Consider the following 24,943-nt stretch of genomic DNA (forward strand, 5'->3'; position numbering starts at 1 on the left):
GAGTCGATCGTTGATCTCCGTAAATCTTTTTTCATTTACCAATCATTTAATATTTTAGCGATTTCAGCTATCAAATACACGGTTATAGATTTGTTATCAGAAAGTGATATTTTCCACAAGAGCATTATTTAGTGATAACTTACAGGATTATCACTCAAATTTTATTTTTGTAATATTGACTTTTAATAAGAGTGCATCTTATTATTTACAATACATAGTACGACAAAGGCAGGGCTGATACATGGTGAGTCATACCTTAAATTTTACCTTGTAGTACGTTGTACCATGTTCCTTACCTTGGCTTTATAATAATGTAGAGATGGATAAATCATAAAGGCGCTAGTGTTTAAATATAAACTTGGAAATAGTTAATAGAGTATGGACTATTTTGTTGAAGGGACAATATATCAATACGGACCAAAACTAGGACTCTTTACATCCTACGTATGCGTAAATGTGTTTTTTTGCATCACATACGACAAATAACGACGTACATCGGGTATTTCCGTTATGATTTTCATTGGTTGTTAGACATCAGACCATGTTCATGTATTAAGCAAAACAGGTGTGTTTTTTTCTTACAAAATGCAATATACTGCCGAGTTTGCAAAATACAGTGCAGGAAAGTAATGATGAAAAAGATTTATATCACTGTATTTATCCGCATTTCGCCAAGCTGAATTCAGTAGAACGCCATTTGACATTTGTGCTTGCATTAGAACACAACGGATGTATATTTCTCACAGTAAGTTTTACTGAGCTATTTAGATTTAAGGCTTATTTTTTTTTCCGATCTTATAATGATCTATATTGTCTTTTTCACAAGGTAAGGTGCAATCTTTTCTATCAATATTTTAAACATGACTTGATACGTGTCCTGATGCATAATTCTTCTTTTTTCGCAGTTGCCTTTGGTTTAAAAATTTGAAAATGATGTAACCAGGAGTTGACACACATACATACACACACACACACACATATATATAAATATATATTTATAGCCATTCTGTCCCATCATAAAATTGACATTTGTGTATTGTTATTCTTTTATAATAATAATAATAATTATATGTTTGAAGGGACTTTAATAGCGGCCTTTGTCTGTGTTACAAAGAATTCACATTGATTATGGTATTTGCATGTTTTGGCAATTTCGGCATTATTCTTATGCTTGGGGGGTACATCCAAAACATAAAAGAAAATACAAATTGATAGAATGAAATTAATCTCAACTACAACAAAATATAAACAGGAAGTTGACAAGCAAAACCAACGATGTGAATTCTGCTAAAATAATCTGCTTATAAAATATTTTTCTTAAACAATGATTTAATTTCAGCTTAAACTTAACTCGTGTCTTCGGTTTTTATTATTTCTCTGTCAAACTATTATTTTGTTAGTGCAGGGACACCTGCCATGTCTGGTGTCCCCTCATGAAAGTTTTGACTTCGGGATCATAATACACCGTTGGTTTTTAGTGCTGGTAACTTATCAGCAATATGTAATTCATAATAGCTTTTATTTTAAACCTTGCCAACTTTGATCATATCGTCAGTATGGTATGGTATATAGCATTGAAGACTTGTAAACAAACCTACAGTAATAAACCGTATAATGGGTAAAAACACATCTGTTCAAATGCCATTTAAACATAAAAAATATATACGTCTATTTGCCATCAATATTTATCTTCTGATCTTCAAAACACAATTCATTACCTCAAAATCTGACATAATAGTTCAAAAGAAATGATGGATAACAATCAATCGAACAATAATTATTTCTGAATAATCAAAACAAGTTGAAGCTCAGATACATTTTGAGAAATATTAGGAATTGTTAGAATTGTTCATTAATAACACATTCGACAGCAAAACAAATCTATTAAATATATGACAAATGTAATTTAAAGCATACTTTTATGTAAGTTTATTGTTTTGGTGACGGTTTGTTTACAAAATTTGATACTCAGACAATACAAAAGTTGTAATTTTATAGTATGGCTTTTCTAACCACAAAACACAACGCAATTGAAATCGCATTCATTCCTCCGATCACTCGAGGATAATTGTTTGTTTCAGTGTAAGATCAGAATATATTTCAACGAGTGAGAACCAAAAGTTATATAAGTGACGTTATGGCAATCAAAGATAACAAGATACATGTGAACATGAATTACAATTTGTATTACATTTATACATGATAAAAATCAGGATTACAAGATATATGAGAACATAAACGCATATAATGTACACATTCAGATGTGTATATAGATAATCAATAGAGAGGAAGACATTGATACAAAATAATTAGAAGTGTATGTTCATACGACGGATTAATAAATGAATATTAAATGTAAAAATATAAAGGCATACACAGCAATACAGATTTAAGATACATAGACTTATATTGATAGAATCATTTTTTACAAATAATTAAATGGATATTTATCTTTGAATATCTTATAATTTTTAGTATTATATGATAAAAAATGATGACTAAGGATAAGCTTTCAGCATGAGATAAAGTCATTTTTAGTAATAGTTCAAAACATTGCAAGTTCATTTCAAATACACACGTACAGACACACACAAACACTTTTTAATTAAGATTGGACCTGCTCAAAGCAAATTGACACATTTATACGCATTGACTTGTAGTTATTTTCATTAAATGGTAAATAAATTACATTTATCTGTACACGAGTCTGAGCTTTAGCCAGCCATAAAAAGATCTTGGGCACTGTTGACCTTAATCATTTGGCCAATACTGTTCTGAAGAATTGACCATTCAAATGTCCAGGTATATGTCAAATGACATGAGTACTTCTTTTTCAAGGGTTCTGCAAATGTATTTGGAAATGCTTTAATTATTTTTTTTCTAGTGTCTGAACAATCATTTCAACACTCTGCTATCGGTCTAAGTCGGTCAAGGGGCATAACTCTATCTTCAAGCTAGAGTTATTGGATTTGTTTCATTTATTATAATTGGTACATTTCGTGTGGAGATATTTTACAAATAAGGTTCAAGTCTATGTTTAATAATATACGTCTGACTGTTAGTTTGCAAGTTATACTTATTTCAGTTATGCTATTCACCTTTTGAATACATATACTGATTAATAGCTTGGCGAAAGTCCGTCATTATTTATATGACATTTCGCAGTTTCGTTTTGTTTGTTTAAAAAATAATGCATATTATAACCTAATTTATAAGTGTCTAAAGGGAAGGTGTTTTAGGTAAATGCGAGGTATACAATGATAGAAATTTATAACATGCATCCTATTACTTAAAACTTGTCTTTGATATGTTTTATGCATCGAATACTTTGAAATATGATAGCGAATGAGCTACGTGCAAAATAAGATGTTATCGTTTACAAAATTGCAGTATGGGTTTGGGCCATAAATAAATATCTTCTGTCGAATTGTTAAGCTGTGCAAAGAGCCAATATAACATTAAATCACTTGTCAAGTATTTGTTTAAAACATACAGAATACTATGCTTGCGGGTTTTTGCCATTTTATTGTGGTGTATAGACGGTGCAAAAACAAGATATATAGCCCCCTTTGTGAGCCTTCTCGGGTTCACATACTGCCAATGCAAACATAACTCAAGGTATAATGCGCTAAATCGAAGGTGAAAAAAGCAATATTTTTGTCGTTTCTTCACCTTTTTCATCACAAAATGGCAGATAACAGCCATCATATTAAACAACCCGAGTTTCGCTTTTAAATTTTACCAAGTATAAAGAGATTTCTTTTATAAAAAAATTGTATTAAAACGCTTGTCTTTTTTGAAGTTCTTTTCTTTTTTGCTGATTTACGATGAGCTGATTATATTCATTTAACAGAAAAAAAACATTCAATGATATGAAGTTAAGCTCACGCAAATTTAATTTTCTCTGATATTTTGCAGATCAGCAATGGCTTCAAAGGAGAATCCCGTTGACTCCTCGGCTGTCAGTGGTTGTAGGGCGAAGCTACAAGAATCCAGTCTAGGCGAACAAATCCAGGTAGTCATCATCATCATCATCTTCATCATGTAGTAGTAGTAGTAGTAGTAGTAGTAGTAGTAGTAGTAGTAGTAGTAGTAGTAGTAGTAGTAGTAGTAGTAGTAGTAGTAGTAGTAGTAGTAGTAGTCGGCTGTCAGTGGTTGTAGGGCGAAGCTACAAGAATCCAGTCTAGGCGAATAAATCCAGGTAGTCGTCATCATCATCATGTAGTAGTAGTAGTAGTAGTAGTAGTAGTAGTAGTAGTAGTAGTAGTAGTAGTAGTAGTGGTAGTGGTGGTGGTGGTGGTGGTGGTGGTGGTGGTGGTGGTAGTGGTAGTAGTAGTAGTAGTAGTAGTAGTAGTAGTAGTAGTATAGTGTTTTTGCCCTGTCGGTCTGTCCGTCCGTCCGTCTGTCTGTCAGTCCGTACATCCCACTTTGTTTCCGCTCGAAAAAACTCAAAGGTCAATGTCACGGTGACATTAAGGTGAAATAACGGTTTCCGCTCAATAACCGGATATCGTTTGAGTCAATGAATTTGATACTTTATTTTCAAGTTGATCATCATCAGTACATTATTTCTTTTATTTTGAGATCATCAGGTGGTCAAAATTGACCGTCAGGTGCATACGATATGTTGGCGATGACCTGAAGCTGAAAAATGGATTCCGCTCAATAACTAAAGAAAGCTTGCACCCAGGAACTTCAGACCTGATATGCCAGTTGGTCATGACAAGTAGATGATCACTAATCATTTTCTGATCAGTAGGTCAATGGCCAATGTCGCGGGAATCGTTAGGTAAAATTAACAATTTCTGCTCAATAACTTTAGAGCATTCAAACTCATATATTGTGGTCAGTAGGTCTAGAGGTCAAGGCCAACCTAAACTTGATTCGGAAAAAACTGTTTTCCGATGAATTACTAGAGAACACTTGCACCATTGATCTTAATAATTGGTATGCCAGTTGGTCATGGCTGGTCGATGACCGCTATTGATTTTGAGATCAGTAGATCGAAAGTCAAGGTCGCTGTTACCTTAAGGTGAAAGCGGTTTCCACTTTATAACTTAAAAACACTTGAACCCAGGTACTTCATACTTGATAAGCTATTGTTCATGACTAGTCATTTGTGAGAACTACTAGATAACCCAAGGTCGCAGTGACCTTTTAGGGAAAAAAAGGCTTCCGCTCAATAACTAAAGTACTAAAGAACCCCATAATTAATATGCCAATTATCCCGACTAGTATATGACCCCTATTTATTTTGGGATTAATAGGTCAAATGTCAAGGTCGCAGTGACCTTTAGGGGAAAGAGTTTCCAGTAATAAATCTTGCACTCAGGAACTTCATTCTTAGTATGCCATTTGGTCATGACTGGTTAATGACTTCTATTAATTTGTGTCAGTAGGTCAATGGTCAATGTCCCGGTATAGGTCGCAGTGAAAATGAGGTTAAAATGGTTCCGCTCATTTAATCAAGAATGCTTGCTACCAGGAACTTCATACTTGGTATGCCAGTTTGTCATGACTAGTTGAAGACCACTATTAATTTTTGGTCAGTTGGTCAAAGGTAAAGGTCACGGTATATGTAACAATAACCATATGGTATAACATATGTCTCCGCTCAGTAACTTAAGAATGGTTGCCACAAGGAGCTTCATACTGTTTATACCAGTTGGTCATGAGTAATAAAAGACCCCTATTTACTTTAAGGCCAGTAGGAACAAAGGTCAAGATGACCTTGAGGTAAACTTACGATTTCCGCTCAATAACTGAAGCATGCTTGCTACCAGAACTATGCAGGTAGGGCATGACCAGTATATTACAAATATGCTTGAACGTGTCATGTCCAAAAGTATAACTTCCATGTTCATCATTTATTATTTCTCATCTAAGACCACACAATGGGGAAGAAAAGCGCTTTTTCAAAATAGCAATATCTAGTTATTATAATTAGTCCAATGTTTGTCCAAGTCACGACTCGAAAAATACTTGAAAAGATTAGTGAAAGTTTGAGCAAAAATAAATGGCAATGTGCAGTTGTACTCCTTGCACGAATTGTAACTCAGGCATTATTCGATTTTTTAAAGAGATTAATTGTATTTTTAAACATTTTTAGATGAAAATGTGAAATTGCAAACAGCGCCAGATTAATAACTTATGGAGCCATATGGTTCATCTTGGTCTTTGAATTTATTTCAAAGAAATGTCTGTCGCATCATTTCAAACAATCAGAAGAAAATGATGAAACTTGACCTTTGATAGATAGCAATCTAAAGTTGTGCACAATGCAGAAAAAAATCACTCTTGGGCACCTATTTGCAAAAGTTCCTCCACTAATGTTTTGATTTTCTTCAAACAAATTTGTCTGACGTACAACTAAGATATTACTGGAAGAAATTACTTAACACTTAAAGGATTGGTTGATGGCTATGCAAAGTTTTGCACAGCGCAATACATAACTTGCAAACAACTGAAAGGTATTTCAATATATTTTTAAAATTGATTTATTGCAAAGTGAAGATGTACACAGTCTGTGCAGAAATTCTACCTCTTGTTCATTAGCTTGCGAAGTTATTCAAAGTCAATACATTCTTGATCAAGAAACGTGGGTAAATCCATTCCTTTTTATACTTCTTCTACATGTATGTATTCTACATGGAACATACACGCAGCACATACTGACGCAATAGATAGAAACAAAACATGTTTACATATTTGTGACCAGAGAGCCAGCAAATTTTATAGGGTACCCGATGAAACTTCAATTTCATCTGACAAAGAACCGGATTACATGGCAAACTACTTATTGAGAAAACGACGGTGAAATGGATTGAAACTAGCAACAAGAATTAAATAAAACGTAACACATTACGACTAGCTGTATACAATTTACCAAGTAAATAATGAAAACCACTTTAAATCAAATATCCTCTTCCAATCACTCTTCCCATGTACTTACTTGTAATACGCAAAATGGGTGTATCGAGTATTGTTATATGTTATGATTTAATAGGCATGCTAAAATATCAATATAATTTTAAATAAACAAGTACTAACAGAGTGTGTCGTTCTTTATTTCAATCCTTTGTTTGTCTACGTGAAAACCAGATTATTTCGCTTACCGAATTCAGTATGCATAGTATACGTCCGGCCCCTTGCGAGTGATTCATACTGGTCAATTGTAGTTTTCCATATTGTCAATACTACTCAGATTATTATTGCAAAGTTATGTCTTTAAACCTTTCTCGTTAGCTTGTCGAAATACATAACAGTTAAATACCCCTTTACCCAACACAAAACAGACATTTGCTTTTTATTCTAATATATGTGGGACATTTTGATGTCAGACCTAGAAAGTCTTGAAATATATCAACCGTACATTTTGCATTCTGAAACCAAAAGGCAAGTAAATAAATTCACTCAATTGGGCACGTTAAATTGGAAACACTCATCTATCTTTTACAAACCGTTGGCGTTTAGATGATTTCAAGAAGTCCACATGCACACATTATAACTTAATTAAACCAAACTTGTGTGTTTGCTTGCAAAGGATGTTTTTGACAAAATATCAATATAACCTATATACCAATACAAATTATGTAATATTTCATGTGTCACATTTTGTTTTAAGGGCGACGCATCATCAGCGAGTACACATTTTATTTACAATGCTAACACGCCTGAATTCTTACACGATGTATTACCATCAGGAAATGTTATGTATCAACATTTATCATATACAAATTGATATTTTCAGAAAAACACTGACAGTGCGAGAAAAGCTACATCTCTAAAAAACACAGGTTCGTGATATTTATGTACACATATATGGGTGTGTAGTCCGGGCGTGCGCCTGCGTGCGCCCGTGTGTGTGTGTGTGTGTGTGTGTGTGTGTGTGCGTGTGCGTGTGCGTGTGCGTGTGCGTGTGTGTGCGTGTGTGTTTGTGTGTTTTACATATTAGAAATTATAATACAGATGAGGATAAATTATATGTATGTATAATGTATATAATTTATACCAAGATCATTATGGCAATAAAATTAACTTTTAAAATTGTTGTCTTACTTTTTATATTCAGGCCGATCGAAAAGATTTGTAGAATCAACAACTTCTCTAGTCGGGTGAGATGAAGTACATATTAAGAACACTCATAATTTATGTTTATTATAATTATTTACGATCAGCTTTGTAACAGAGCCTGATTTAATATGGCTTGTATTCCAAAGCAACATTTTGTATATACTTTGTACGGTGACACAGTGGTGACATGTATGATTTTGTTTATCCTTCCTTTCTCGATATTAAGACTTAGTTATCACGCATCCGCAACTGATCTAGAGATGACTAAGTCGCAAGAACGAGGAAGTAAGTCGTGGCAATAATTTATTTCGTCGTGGGAAATAGCACACGATTAACATAGTGGAAGACAGGGAAGAAATGAACTCACAGATTCAGGGCTATGCCTCCGTACTTTTGACAATTATTGTTTTAACATGTTTTGAGATATATGTATGAATGTCTTTCGGGTAGTTGTATGTCCTGTCTGCGTAAACGTTAGCTTATTCGGGTACTTTTCGTCCAATTTATCAATACGCCTATATCGAACTTATTCAGGATGTATTTACAAGTCTGTCTTTTTAAAATTAAACTTTACACTTTTCAAAATCAATCACCCAAAGACCATATCAAATGTCTCTTAAATATTGTAATAGTACTAGTGAGTGGCTTTACTTGATTATTGAGTCGTCACTGGCCGGGTACTACAAAATGAATTGTTTCGTTGATCGCAAAAAGTGTAGATGCAATGAAAGGGTATTCAAAAACAGACAATTTGTTAGATTAAGAGTGAGGTTGTGCACACAAACTGGTTTAAACCCCAAGTTAATTAACATTTTACTGACCGTTCCAAGGCGATACCTAACAATCCTTGATAAACATACATAGTTTTTAGTTTTTGATATAGTATATATGCACTGTATTGTTCGTGGGGAATTGTCCTGATTTTCCATGTTTCTTGTTTGTGATTTTTTGTTTTTGTGTTCTATGTTTTTGGCGTTTAACCTTTGCCATTAAACGGGGTTTATGTTTAAACTTATGGCTACTGAGATTGTTTCTATAGTTGTTTACAAAATATTGACAATTACATTTTTGTAAAGAACCGTCCCGGCCTATATCTAAACGAAACAATGTTTTGTTTTTTTCTACAGAGCAACGTTTCAAACGGATTTATTTACAAAAGTACAAACTCTTCCAGCAAAAACATCACAGTGAGTAACACAATATGATCACTTACCATTATGATATACAAAATATATGCAAAAAGCTACAGAAACATGCTCAGTAGCAAAACGTTTAAACATAAACCCGGTTTAGTGGCAATTGGCAACCCCAAAGACATAGAACACAAATTCACAAACAAGAAACATAGAACAGCACACAACTCTACAAACAGCACAGTGCATAAATACTATATATATATATATATATATATATATATATATAATTGGTATGTATATCAAGAATTGTTAGGTACCGCCTTGGAACAGTCAGTAAAACGTAAATTTACTGAGGGTTTAAACCAGTTTATGTGCACAAACCTCACTCTTATCCCAACAATCCTTAATAAAGATAAAACGCAAAAGATAACTCTTATCAAAGTATGCATTAACTTGAGGAAACTTATCAATAAAACAAATAATAATAAAAAACGAAAAGGTAAACCCCAAGTACTTCAATGATTAGAGATCCCAACTCTATCTGCAGACGGAGGGAATCAATTCAGAGCACCTAATGCAAATACTTTTCAAAGATACGATGCAGTCATCGTTAGAAACCAAAAGCTTCACACACAGTCCTCCTTTAAAGGTTTAAGACTGTGTGATCATAGAGTTTCATAATAAAAAGCATCATTGTACTAAAACTGGGAACAAATAAAGAAAAACATTATTAAAAATAAAAGCGACTAGTAAATGCTATTCTCTTCTTCCAAATGATTTGAAAACGTACAATATTTTAAGAAATTTAAGTCACAGCCAAAACACTCGGAGTCAGTCAACACGTGTCCCCCCAAAACGGTTTTAAAGATAACATGAATTAGCAAATTCTTCATAAAAATCAAAGCACTGAAAGTTTAGTTATGAAAGGATGCTATATTCAACCCAATATTTTGTTTCAGGTATTCATCTTCAAACACAAGAAGGCAAGTGCTCTTCAAAATATTGCCTTTATATCCACGGTTTAAATAAAATCCAAGTAATTCATTAAGTCTATCTGCCCAACTGCCTGCTGGAAACATTAAAAAAATTCGAATTTTCTTTTTAAACATCACCATAAAAATCGGGATGAGCAATACTATCAGCAATGAGCGATTTAAGACTACTATTGTACTTTGATATGAGATTATAATGACCATTAACAAATTTAGAGAAAGTTTTCAAATTTAAAATATCGGAAACCCTGTTTTGAAAGTTTTTGCGTCATAAGTTTACTGCGACAACTACTAGAAATAAATGCAATGGAGTGTTAAAAATGATATAGGATATGTCGGGAGTCGTCAAATGACAAACAATTTTATGCAACAAGTTTAAGAAATTTGTAGTAAATAAGCATTTGCAAGACTTTGGCGAGCTAACTAACATATTTTCTTAGAAGTTGAATTAAAATGTGTATCACTTCGTCAGAATATTTTTATCTCATTTTTTTTTCCGGTGTATACTTACAAAAATATACATATTGTTGCGCCTGTACAGAACTCTTGGGTATACTCATTGTTACTGATTATTTAGGATCTGCAAAAAAGGCGCATAGAACACACACCCTTGTAAACGGATTTGCGTACGTGCTTTTCGTTTTTATTTGTTTTGGCCTCAAGCTTGATACAAGAGACAATTTGGGCGGCCATTTTGTGCGTCCATTGTACTTTAAACACCACGTGATACTTCCCAGTGATACAAGCATTAATGAAAGGCGTTCGAACGAATATTTCGTTCAATATATTAACAATATAAACACATCAGAAAGCGTCTAAATGATTGTTACTTATTTAGGTATTTATCGATGCATGATTCAACGGTCTTTCAAGAACCTCAGTGCCTTATACGCACAAATGCAGAAGATAAACTAGAAATATGTGACAACGTGTTAGCGGAGATTTCCTGCATAGACAAACCATGTGTCATTGTGGCTGTTGCCGGTCCTTATAAAACTGGAAAGTCTTATTTGATGAATCTACTTGCAGGCAAAAGAGGTATTTTTTGATAAATCTATCTTATAGTACGATAACGAACGATTAAAGATTGTTAATGAGATAAAGGTATTATTGTTTATTTTACGAATTCCGTTCAGCATTTTAGCCATAATATCATATTTGGTACTTTAAATGTATATTGCTTATTATTGATGCATGGTAAATCGGTACAATATAATAGAAGGGTATTCTGGTGAAGAATATGTACATTGACTGGCCGTAAAACACCCCTTTTCATACGTATGGGTGTTTGCGCTCAGTCATGAATTATACATAGTCTCTTCTTTCGTGTGAAATACCTTTTGACAACGATGCTGCATGCGGCTATAATCATAATATTATTATTGCTTAAACCCTTCATGAAGCTTGTCGGCAAAAAAGTATTTCCGTTGTGTGGGCCCGATCTATATCTTGATAAGAAATTTCACATTAACAGTTTTCAGTTGTCTTAAAGAAAACACATTTTAAAATCTAAGTGTTCCCTAATAAACGTTTTATTTAGGTTGTTTTATAATAACATGGACACTTTAGGGTTTGCACTTGGCGATACAGTACAGTTAATGACGAAAGGCATCTGGGTCAGGTGTGTAGCTCATCCCGTGCAAAACGACACGGTTGTCATTCTTTTGGATACGGAGGGATTGGGAGATCCCGAAAAGGTAAAAGTTTCATGTTTGTGTCGAAATAGCCACATACGTAGGTTTAATCGGTGTTGGAACAAATGGTATACACAATGATTTAAGAATTGTTCATTCAATCATGATGAAACTTTGCCATATTTTCTCATCCAATGTTTATTAAATGTGAATGTGGACTTTTAATTGCCTGACGTGATGCTTATTCATGAGACCTGATACTTGCTGAGTTCTTACTGCATGCAAAACTGTCATTGTTTTTGGGAAAGAAGTAAGCGTCGTGGATGTAAACATGATTTAGCGTGGTCTGTCAGTGTTGTTTTATACGTAATTAAGTTAATTGAGTATCCGTAATCGTACGCTTTTAAGAAGGTTTTTCGTTAAGGCTTTAGCTACTGAGAATGTCCCAGTAGTTTCCATTCAGTGATAAATCTTTTACAGTTTATAACGTTCCAAAAGTCTTTAAACCTTAGTTTACTTCATAAATGTCTGTTTGTCTCTGTTGGTGCCTGTTTATAGAGCAATCCAAGTAAACTCTACCAAGTGGACGGTTCCTATCGGAAGACGATTTTTCTAAATTTATACCAGTATATAATAACGGAGTCCTTGATGTAATTAGACAACAGTATCCAAACCTTTCGTATGCAAGTTTGATAAATATTCAATTACTACCGTTGCAGATGGACAAACTTCAAAAGTTTGTTTCCTATTACATAAACAGATTCATATGTCAATATAAATCTGATGCTAAGACGTTGATTATGTTCTCCATTACGCAAGGAGTATGTAAATAGCTTTATAAGGATCTCTGCGTCTTACAAGAACCCCCGATGCTAAACATGCGCACATATTAATTTTCATCCACAGTGGATGATACCTCTTCGAGTGTTGTATTGAGAAGGGCGTCCTGCTTTACTTATACTTCTTCTGAAAGTTTTCTTTAAATGCAGCTGTTGATAAAACGGATAGTGAGAATATATATTCATATTCAAACCTTCCTCCATAAATGCTGTATATGGGTCTTGTTAAATTAACAGTAATATTGCACCTGATGATTTAACCTACAATCATATAAATTTATGTTTGACGCAATTTTATAACATAACTTACGGCGCAGGAGTGATATAACCCCATGCAATACCTTTTTATATATAACTAGTGTAATAACTATGCAAATTAGGTAACCGTATCACAAAAAAAATGTATTCATACGCGCTGTCAAAAAAAATGTAAACAAACATTAGAAACGATGTTACAAAAGAAATCATGTCGGTGTTTACAAACTCAATTCCACGATGAAACGAAATGGTGAAGAAGGCTGGGCTTAAAAAAACAACACCTCCTGATTACAGCGTCAGAAAATACCTCGTCTAGAAATTGAATGACAACAATGTTCCTGCGAACCAGATTATGCAAACATTGGTACATAAGAACATCGCATCTATAAAGATCTATAGCCACATTAATTCAAATCAACAGAAGGAAATGTGCATTATCTTGAACTCCAGTGAAAAAACCCTGTCTACTTTCTTGCAAAATGCTCATTCTTGACAGTTCGCTAGCAATGCTCAAGTTCACACACTGTCACACTCACTTATTCCACATCAAATCCCACTTTTTAAGGTGGATTTCACAACATTTATGATGCTCCAATTCACGGAGGTAATGTCCTTGTGCACATTTATCAAAATCTATGCTGTATTGAAGAAGCTTTGACCTATATTTCGACAGTAAATGAGTTATGTTATAAATGAAATCTTAAATTAGTGTTTATTTTGCAGAGCTTCGTTTTAATCGTTTTTAAATGAACTCGTTTTAAAATTTAATACAAAATAAACACTCATTTGAGATCCTCTATTTATCTAATGATTTCGAACAGACATTCGATTCTCAATTCCAAAATTGCCGTGAAGAGGCATCAGACTAATTTTCTTTATCACCTTAATATAATATATATTATACAAGTACGCCAAATGTTATGCCCAATGCACTGAAACCAAATATCCCTGCTTACATCTTTGCAGGTTTGTGACCTGCATCCTGTGAGCTTTCATGGCGTTCTCAAGATTGCCCTTATCAATATGCCTTTATTGATTTTAAATGTTTTTGAAACACCAAGCCAAATCAGCTAACAATTCACATATTTTTTTTTATTTTTAATTGTCGTTTTCGGGATTCTTTAATGGAGAAGACCATCCTCAACAACAACAAACCTGCTAATATACCCTTATTACCTTGACTACTTGCCGAATAGTAGTCGTCTCCTGTATGGGTAACTTTATACACTTACATCCGATGTTTATTTTTTGTATCAGAAACCCAGATGTATGAATGGTTTTGTCGGAACAATCACCATTCCATATCTTGGTTTATCATAAACCTAAATGTTGCCAATAAGCCAACAGTGTCGTCAATGTTTGAAACGCAATCTCACTTTATGTGACACAATTAGAGGCTGTCATCAACATTCTGAGAACCATTGCATTAACAATTACACACTAGTTTAAGCCGTTTTATATAAAAACATTACTTATATGCTAGACCATTCTTAAAGGTTGAAAACTGGTAAATTTTCATTCCACATACATCTTACATCAGCAATCTTACCATAAATATTTGCATGACGTATGTCGATTAGGCACATAAAAATATCTTTGATCCCTACCTTTTGTGTTATACCAAACAAATGTCAATACGGTGGGAATTATGTAATGTTTTGAGATTGAATCTCGCATTTTATTTTCTCTGACGAAATACCTGATAAAGACTAGAAGCGGTGGAATAGGTAGTTTGAGGCACAAAGTAGTAACCCCAACTGCCTTTATGGTGTATGCTAAAATTCGGATGAATCTAATATTTTTATAATATAGTAAAAAGGTCAGGTTTATCAGTGAAAGTCAATACAATCTGTTTCTTCTATTTTCATGACTGAAGGAGGATTCTACCCACGACCACCGCATTTTCACCCTCGCTACACTGCTGTGCAGTACCCTCGTGTACAACATGAAAGGAGCGTTTGACCAGGAGGCCGTCAACAAACTCACGTATCCTTTTACTGATAAATACATAGTAACTACCACCAAACTCCACAAAATATATCTACTTACCCGGGTAGTTTTGATTTTCCAATTCTTTTTACATAATATTTCATTTGATTAAACCCAAAATTTCATAAATTTCATGTCATTGAAAAAACGTATATACAAAATGAAAATGTTCCATTCCATTCTACTAAAATCCTCAGAAACTTCTCAAATTTGACGAATAAGCTTGTTTCTGTAGTTTTTCATATAAATATTGATAGATATCTTAACACAACTTAAAAATATGGTATGAATTAAACCAATCTTTATATATATATTTAAGTCCAAGTTTGAGACCAAACACGGAAGGCAAGGTTTTTTTGTTGTTGAAATACTATTACAGGAGCAAAAATTATTGAAAGTGTTGTATCTGTAACAAATTACATGCTATATAGTAAGGCACACATCTGATGTCAACATGTATGTTATATATATTTTTAAACAATAATTTAGTTTTCTGAACCATAGTCTTAAAGTCAGAATGATGACGTTAGAGTCTGAGAAAAGCACATTTATTAAATAACAAAAACAAACATCTAAAAGTCATACTTTTCACAACAATAAACGTGTATAGTAGATAAATTATATAATAACAAAATACAGCAAATGTCATTATCTAAACTCAGTTAGAAAGAAACTACCAATGAAGTGAAGATTAGCAGTTTTGCCACTTGAGTCTGAATACATTTTTCAAAAGATCATAGCTCTATAAAGATTGACCAACACATTATCACTCTGCTTTAAGTCGGCAATGTGCTGATATTTTGGTTTATTTTTTCTGTAATAAGTTAGTCAAAGTCTCAATATTAAATTAATATTTAATTAAGTTAAAATCAATCATTCCCAAACTTGTTCATCTTCAGTATTTGAAAGAAAAATGAAATAAAAGCATTGAATATTCAAATTCAAAACAAACATGAACATAGAATAAAACATTATCAAAGTAACAGTCTATATTTTAGATAAAGTCCACATCATAATTGGTCAGATCTATCTTTATCATGTATCCATGCCATACTGAGGTTAAAGGTGAGAATGTTCAATGTGTCAGCGACTCGCCTAAGTGGTAGTGGGTTCTAGTCCTGAAGGGATACGTTATATTGGCCCCTCGAAAGGACACGCGTGCTGCTTTTTATCCAAAAAGAACTTAAAGGTCATATCACCTAAGAGCTGTAATCAAACCAGAATCAGTTTCTAAAATCTAAACTCTCATCATGCTAATTTAACCTTAATGGTGCAGATTTGTGTCTCAAATGTCCCAAAACATCCGTTTTGGGGAAAGATGTGATGAAAAGAATACTCTGTTGCAATGTGTTCTACCCGGGTTTGTGCTCGCTTTGAGAGACTTTTCGCTAAAATTGATCAAAGATGGTAGAAAGGTTAAACCGGACGAATACCTTGAAGAATTCCTGGAAAGTAAAAGGGGAAAAGGTGGTAATTTGAACAAGCAGCTTGATTGCATCCGGGACTTCTTTCCGCAGGACAAACGGAAATGTTTTTTGTTCCCCGTTCCAGGAGACGGTGAAATTTTGGAAAACCTCGATAGCCTTGAATTTCAAGATCTTTCACAAAAATTTAACGACGTTGTCACAATGTTCGTGTCATATATATACAGCCAGGAACCAAAGCAACTTCAAGTTAGCAAATCAGTCAACGGATCAAGTTAGTAAAACATTCTTTCTATTAATTTCATCTATAGATATAGATAAATATAATATAGATAAAATTAATAAATGAATGGTTCAGCACTTCCTGTCTGTTAAAAAAAAGAATGATTGTTAACTTTGTTATAAAGTTTGATCGTTTTTGTCCATATTGTTAGTATTTCTTGTCTGTGGACCTTCGGAATCGATAAATATACTGATTATATTTGGCATAACATGTATGTCACTGGCAGGAAATTATTGCAGAGACCATTGATGAGAACACGTATATAAACAAGGAGATTCTTGAGTAGTTTCAGACCCGATCTTACATCCAAGATACATTACTTCTGGGTGTTCAAGGTCCCATTATCACAACAAAATACTCAAATTAAATCTCCATATCAACTCCTTTTACCAGATAACATAAACAGTTATCAAAAATCGTACATGTTCTTAGACTTCTAAAAAAGGTTTTTTTTATTCAAAAGATTTTTTGATATGATCGATATTTCAAAGAAGACTGTTTTTGGAGCAAATCACTTTTCTTGAGTAATTGTTAAAACTAATGATTACCTGTTTGCTGTTATGGTTTTTTTTCTTGTTTTGGAATCATGACAAAAGTTTAAGTTTAATTTATAAATATTTCAGTGTTCGCCCAGCTTACCAGACAGTATGTGGAAGATCTTGCAAAGAGTGATGTGCCTGATGTTGACAAAGCATTTTTAGCAGTTGCCAAATTAGAAAATGAAAGAGTGAAGAAGGAATGTCTATCTATGTTTCAATTGCGCATGGACCGTATACTGTTGCCCATTCCAGCAACTATTTTGCATGCGCATTATTTAAAAGCCCGGAGGTCTGCACTTATATACATGGGCGAAAATGCTGTCGAAGATGTTGCCAATGTCGTCGAAATATATACCGAGGTTTGTATGAGACTCCTACTAAATTCAGGACCATTTAGGAGAATTAAACATATTAATCGAAAAGGTGATGGTTCGCTTTCATTACATACACGTCTCAATGTTTGTATTTCCCTTAAATATTATGCAGGTTCAGATAAGGTTGTCGGTCTCCATCCAAATAAATTAAACAATTAAACGCTCGTAGACCGATTTAACAACCCTGTGTATGAACGTTTAGTTCGTGAGAAGCCCGTTGTTTAGTATGTTCCGTTAAACAAGGGTATACGTGTTATATTCATCGGTATATTAGCTTGTCCCTGTTGTATCTATTGTCTATTGCGCGCGTGATTGGTAAAGGTTTCAAAGAGAGGCTTAAGATACGGAAACGAGTAGAGTGTCATTCTCCGACGTGTTTTATACTTACTCTTAATTATGACATTATTGATACAGATTGTGTGATGCATGTGTGATCTGTCTATGTTGTTTCTACTTTTGTGTGACACTCGTTAAGTGTCTTTTGGGGTTTGCCATGTGCCTTTAATCTACCCTAAATGTAGTGGGGGGTTTTCAACTATTTGACTACTTGGGTTGTCCCTGTATATTTTATTTTATTATTATTCACATATGTCATCACGTTGATCTACAGAAGGAACTGGACCTAATCTGGCAGAAAATGCAATGTAAAAACAATAAAGAAATAGAGGAACATTGTTCAACAGAACTTTCAAGTTTGAAGTCTCTCAGTGGTTTGAAAACAGGATTGCAAAACCAGACTTATGAAGTACCCAGGGGCTATAGGAAATTCAGACGAGACGTCGACATGATCAGGCAAGAATATGAGCAAGTTCTTCGGGAGTATGCGCAGGGAGAGGTAATACCCATTTAAATAGATTGAATATGAAGTTTCTGTTTTCCTTTCATTAATTATCAACGGCTTACCCCCTCCATCCCATCCCCAACATAGAGAAACAACCCAAATAATTGTTTAATGGGTAACACGATTATCTATTTACAATTGCTGACTATTTTCATTCACAACAAGCCTAATACACATCCGTTTATTCATACAAATTGAGGACAGTGTACATTGATTTACACAATTAAAATCATTTGTAATCAGTGGCAACCGGACTCAAAGCGGACAGTCATGGACAAAACAATATTTTGTTATTGGCTGAAAGTGCTCCAGCGCGGTTTCCATTGAAAATGCACATTAATGAAATATTGACGTAGAGGTCACGTGGTATGGTCTCTTTTTTTCCTTTACAGAGGTTTATAAGAGTAAAATAAAAACATGGATGGAGTTTTACGTTGGATTAAAAGCGTTTTAAAAGTAAAAGTTCAGAACACAAATCAAAGTCTGATCGTCTAGAACTTGTAAATCTTGAAAGAGCTGAATGCTGACAACGTAAAATTTATAATTGTGTTATCGTTCCGTACCTTTTATCAATTCTCAGAGACATATTTAGCTTTTTATTGACAAAAGGCACGCCTCGTTACAAATTTTAGACCTTTTAAGGCTATAGTAGTTGTACTTTGTTCGATTTTGTATACGTTGTGGTGACAATAAATAGGTTGTAGTGCCAATGAACCGTTATACATGTTGTAGTAAAAAAACGAATGATACTGAGTAAACAGCGTGTAATTTAAGTGCTATTTGAACATGTTTCTTTATAAACTGTGCTATGTTCGGAATGCATACATGTGCTGTCATTTTGTTTTAAATGTTTTATGTTCTTTTAATAATAAAGTATAATTACGAATTATTTGTCATTTATTAAACAATAAATCAACAAATATTTTTGTTAACTAAAGATCACTCAAACCGAATGTATCATATTGATAACGTGTAACCGATATTGCTATATTCACGACTTAATATTTCACGTCATCTATAATTCGCGAACACTGTCATTCTCGGAAAAATTGTTAATCCGAAATATCACTATTCTAAAATGAATTTTTGGGCCCAACGATTTCGGATTGTCGGTGTTAAACTGTAGTAATCATGCATTTCTCTTCAGCTCTTTCTTTTTATCGGGCTTCTGTTTTATACTGATAATTAATTTGGCTTGCATTAATCTTCACAAATACTCAAAAGGATAGAATATCTAAACTGTGTATTATTTTACAAGAAAACTATTTTGCTAAAACATATGTATCGATAATCCTTTTCATAAAAATCCAGACTTTTTCATGTATCCCATTTTTTGACGAGCAGATTTTGACATTTAACACAATACAGAGTTATTCCAAATTTGTTTTATTAATATTGTTTTTCTTATTTATCTCTGAAAAGGAAATATTAGAGAACATTCACCATTTTCCATCGGTTGGCCCTACAGCGAAAGACTTTAACGAAATGTTGGGTTTCAAATGATTGCCCGCTGTAAAACATGATAAAGGTGTATGCATTGATTGTTTGAAATATACTATACTATTGCACATCTAAAACGGATGTGAAAACATTAGTTGTTATTTTTGATTCGTATCCTCTCCTTGCAACCATGGAATTTCATTAGGACTTCCAAATGTACACTTATTGTTATCAATGTTGTGTTATTTTACATTCAATTTTATAGTAATGAATTAAGACAAAGGTTTCAAATTAAGATTCCCAAAAAAACGTTTCCATACTATAAGCAGAAATTTCCTTTTAATAAAAGTACACTCAAACTCTTTTTCTATGGCATTGTTTATAAGCTCGATTATGCATATCTTGAAGGCAATTACCAAGGAACGATTTCCAAAAGTGTTTTACTTTGACATAGCTCAATACATGAGAACATACTTAAATTATGTACATGAAGATGCCATGTTTTGTTTTATTGCTGACAATTTAAAAGAAATACTTTCTTATGGATTCGTGTGCACTTTTTGTGAGAATTTGTTGGAGTATGCAGTACTAATGAATAAATCTATTAAATATTGATTTTGATTGTACTTTCATATACGTTCAATTTCTATTTATTTCTCTCTCGTTGTATTTCTGTTTCACAAAGTAAGAGATAGATGAGGCTAAGATATCGCCAGTGACATTGAGCATGCTCCATATGCATGTAACTGGAATTATCGTTTGTCTACTCGCTATCGTCATATCAGTGGGTCAAAAGCCCCTAAAACGTCGATTTTGATGGTTTCATGTGTGAAAGTATTGCCAACTGTTTAAACAACAGAATCCCGCTGCTGATTTTCATTTCATGTTGTTTTGTGATGTCAATGTGCTTATTAAGATAACATAAGATAAAGACTGTGTTCATCCCTAGCCTAATTTTTCAAGTTATAAAACAAAATGAATGGGCACATGTTCCATTTGCTTGAAAAGCTATTATGTACAAACACGTTCATGAAAACATGAATAAAATGTTAAACAGTCATCTAAAAATATAAATGTATCCCATTTGTATCGTTCTAATTGCAGATAACAATGATTTGGAATGATTTTGAAAATGGGCTTGGTATGGAGACGATTCAAATTCTTAAAAATGACCCAGCACTTTCCGAAGAAGAAAAACAAAGTAAGTCCACAGGTTTAAAGCATCAATCTTAACGAATTTAATACCATACCTATAGTCTTGTTTTATATAAATCCTCGCCCCAGTACTATAGTATATTATCTATAGTTTTGCAAAATATGAGAAGCGCACAAAAGTTGAATCTCTATTAAAGGCTTTGTACGTGTTTGTTTTGCGTCATAGTAATAAATGAAGTCAATCTTTTATTTAACGACTGGCATAAAACAACCTGTGTTGGATTTAGGTTTTGAGAATTTGAAAGTTTAGTTTCATGTATGAAAACAAATTTTTAATGTTTATTGATCGTGTAAATAGACAATTCTATACATTAACCATTCAAATATCAAACACTATAAGATAACACCATATATATTTTTTGTCTTTGACAACGAATTTATCGCACTGCCTTTTTCCGATTTCCAAAAAACAATGCTCTGCACGCGTATCAACATTGTATTATATACATATGTTGATGCGGATAATTTTTCATAAACCTGTGTCTGTGATTGAGTTGGGGTCAAAAACCACAATTTAGTGTTTTATATCCTTAAACACAAATCGTAAAAACATTTCTTGTATAGATCTTGCCTGTAGCTCTACGTAACTCTACGGTTGCTCATGAGCACTCTTAAGCAGCGTAAATTTACGACTAAGATATCCGATTGAAACGGGCAACTGCTTCAAACAATGTTCTCGTTAGGCACTGTAACTGTTTTCCGCTATTATCTCTCTCTTAAAATAGTATACAAATGAAGTCGAAAGTAGATTGGTTATACAACCTGGTGTAATTCAGATCAATTTGGTTTTCTTAAATACTGCTCAAAGTTTATTATCGAACACATAAAGAAACTTATATATCTCATTTGGTAATTTAATCGTTACATTTAAGTTAATTGAGCGCATACAAATTGAAAGTCATAAAAACGTTGAAAATATTAAGAGACACATCAAACATGAAAGATAAAATTGTGTATTGAAGCAAAATCGCTAAAATTCTAAGAAAATGCTACAATCATGGGATAATAACTCAGTTGCGTAGCAATCTATCCATTTAATCCAAGCCGATAGCTGAATATAGGTGGCGACAGGCGAACAATGCTCAATTAGAGCAATTACATATACAGGCCGTGTAAGCAAGTGCACGGTTTGTCGCTGAAAACGTTTTTAGCCCAGTCATGTTTCTTTCCCTGTCTTAAAGACAAGGATCACTACCTACCTAAACAAGATAAACAATGGTGTCACACACAACATTGTGAAACATTTTTTCAGACCAGTCACTTCCTATTACAATAACATAACATAGATCTATGATTTATATACCGTAAACATGGACAGCATCAAGACACACGTAATGTTTTATTTTTCCAGTAAGTGGTAGATTTTTTTTGTTTTTACCGAATGATGAACCTAAACTAGGTATAAAACAGCACAAATCGTTTTCACAAAATTATTGATTATTTTAAGTTAAATAATGAAGGACTACCATATCAGCATCAAGAAACTGTCCTTTAATACAGTTAACAAATTTTGGAACTTTTGCTTGTCAACATTCTCCATTCAATATCGATCTTAAAAAGTTATTATCTTTTAAATTCAATGCTAAGGCATACTTTGTATTAATTTCATGTCTTAAATAATACATTTATACTATGAAAACTACAGGGACAAACCCAGTGTTAAAAAATCAAAATGGCACAGACCTATTTATGCCCACTCAGCAAGAAAACATCCTGTGAATTATATTACAAGGAAAATGTATTTTACTACCTGCTCATGTTTACAAAAAATCTTCCTACCAAACAAGTACTCTTGGAACACTATGCCTGAACATTATATTACTTTCGTGGAACAGTTTTGTTCCCGTGCCAGAAGCTTTTTCCTGGTAAATGCCACTTGAAACACACCATCTTCATGTTGCTGCAGCAAGCCAACTCCAACAACGCTGCCCGAGGCATCAGTAAATTGTCCAAGTCGGGCATTCTTAAAATTGAGGCCCTGAAAGCATGGTATTTCAGGGTGTTAAAAGCTTTCTCATGTGTTTTTCCTCGACCAGCTCAGACAACCATTTTGGTTTATTCTCTCAAACCGGATAAGTCTATTTCTCCTTTTCCTACGTTATGTTCTTTTATTTTTTTCCATAACCAATCTCCATTCGATTTGTTTTGCGCACTGTGAGACATACTGGTCTGCTACGTTTCAACAGTATTCCTAGCGTGTATATATATATATATATATATATATATATATATATATATATATATATATATATATATATATATATATATATATATACTTTTCCAATTTTTCGCTGTGGCCAAGCACATTATTTACCTAGTTGTCCATGTTTCTACAACCCCCAAGCGATTCCCGCAGCATATGATTGTTTGTCCTGCATTGACCGACCAACTCAAATGGGATTTTGTGAAACTGGTATGTCCCAGACTAAGCGGTGGCCTCTGTTATATGCCTGGACATCTCTTACGACAGGTAATTGCCAGTATCCTTTGCCCGAGATCCATTTTGGTAAAGGGCGGATTATTATTGGCCAATATATCATCCACGTTGGCATTCCTTTTTACCAACACCATATTAAATTATGTATAGACTGCGCTTGTTTGATTATCTCATGCCTCAACATTAGATGAACCTTTGTCTCAACGTCACATCGCTTTTAACATGGAACGGGTTACTGTCTAACACGAACGGTTCTTCATTATTCTGCATTGCATAAGCTCTACCAGATTTTTGTTTCTGTGAATATTTCCTGTTTTCCAGACTCTCGACCTGGCAACGGGTGACTTTGTTACGGGGCATTTGCACATTTAAAGTATGTTGATGTGCAAAGCCTTTGTCGTGACGCCGTAATTTGACGGTTATTTATATTTACCCCGTCCTAAACAACAGACGAGGCAATTAGTATGTTTGTTGGGAATTCAACCCTACAGACTACGTCTAGAAATGTGTCATGGTCAGCCTTGATCAATGTGTAACAAATTGCTTCAGTCCGAGACCGATACTCTAGGACCGACAGAGTAAATGGCGACCCTATGTTATGGTTTACCAGCATGCCATATTCCAAAATGTCCCTTTGCTTGTTGTTTTCTGAAAAACATTGCACGATCTGCAATAGCCCGACACATCACGAGTGAAACCTGATCGATAAAATATGTCCAGTATCCAGCCTCTATACCACTTTTGCCGAAAGGTGCCAACCGACACTTGACTTTTGAGGAAAAACTGTCGATGGGAAATATAAAGACATGTTGTGATACTTTTACTTAGATTTGCTTCTGTTAGAACACAAGGTATAAAACCCATGTTGTGATTCATACCAAAAGTTATTCTAAATTTTTGGATGACTTTGTCCCCTTCGACATTTTTCCGTAGCTGTTCCACTGTTCTATGCTCACATTGGTATTGAGATCGTTTGAGCTGATATCCCAAAGCATTGGTGCTTTAGAAACGATCAAAGGTTTCATACCCTGATTCCAGCATTCTGTGCCTGAGTTGTCACAACAGCTGTGGCTATTCACAATAGTATGGGGTACAAGTTACTTCAGGACCTAAGCCAACTCTGTTGAACTAGTTTGTATAAACAAATAATATGGCCTCTAACGTTAGAGCTACCTGATTCAGCTCATTCCAGCATTTAAAATAAAGTCATAAACAGTGCTACAGACTATTACACAGGCCTGCTTTCCCGCGCATGACCGTCTTCAATGATTGTTTATTATCGGCTTATTCAGTCAAAAAGTTTATGTTGTTCCTGAGCATCTTGAAATTTGAGAAATTTAAAGTTAAAAGATATATTTCTAAATCACTTGTTTGATAAACTTAGTAGTTTGATTTCAGCTTTCTGTTGCTAACGTTCGATAATTATGAATTATTAGTATTATTATTGAACAATTTGAATGCTTTGGAAT

General features: G+C 33.8%; 1 protein-coding gene across 6 annotated transcripts in view; it reads left to right on the plus strand.

The window, feature by feature from the left end:
* Positions 1 to 123: 123 nt before the first annotated feature.
* The window catches only part of LOC128246853 (guanylate-binding protein 1-like), a 30,763-nt gene continuing 5,943 nt past the window's right edge, over positions 124 to 24,943 (plus strand). The window contains exons 1-12 of one of the 6 annotated variants that reach the window (XM_052965342.1): positions 124 to 244; positions 3,919 to 4,015; positions 7,751 to 7,796; positions 8,072 to 8,114; positions 10,169 to 10,192; positions 11,040 to 11,239; positions 11,771 to 11,898; positions 14,809 to 14,918; positions 16,198 to 16,619; positions 17,252 to 17,526; positions 18,152 to 18,376; positions 20,927 to 21,023. In XM_052965342.1, coding sequence (XP_052821302.1) covers positions 3,926 to 4,015; positions 7,751 to 7,796; positions 8,072 to 8,114; positions 10,169 to 10,192; positions 11,040 to 11,239; positions 11,771 to 11,898; positions 14,809 to 14,918; positions 16,198 to 16,619; positions 17,252 to 17,526; positions 18,152 to 18,376; positions 20,927 to 21,023 — 1,660 coding nt within the window. In that variant the 5' untranslated portion in view covers positions 124 to 244; positions 3,919 to 3,925. Of the gene's footprint in view, positions 245 to 555; positions 746 to 3,918; positions 4,016 to 7,750; positions 7,797 to 8,071; positions 8,115 to 10,168; positions 10,193 to 11,039; positions 11,240 to 11,770; positions 11,899 to 14,808; positions 14,919 to 16,197; positions 16,620 to 17,251; positions 17,527 to 18,151; positions 18,377 to 20,926; positions 21,028 to 24,943 lie in introns of those variants that run through there. The other 5 variants (XM_052965347.1, XM_052965341.1, XM_052965343.1 and 2 more) reach the window with 5 other exon arrangements.

Source organism: Mya arenaria, chromosome 9 (assembly GCF_026914265.1).
Source record: "Mya arenaria isolate MELC-2E11 chromosome 9, ASM2691426v1".
Lineage (NCBI taxonomy): Eukaryota > Metazoa > Mollusca > Bivalvia > Myida > Myidae > Mya > Mya arenaria.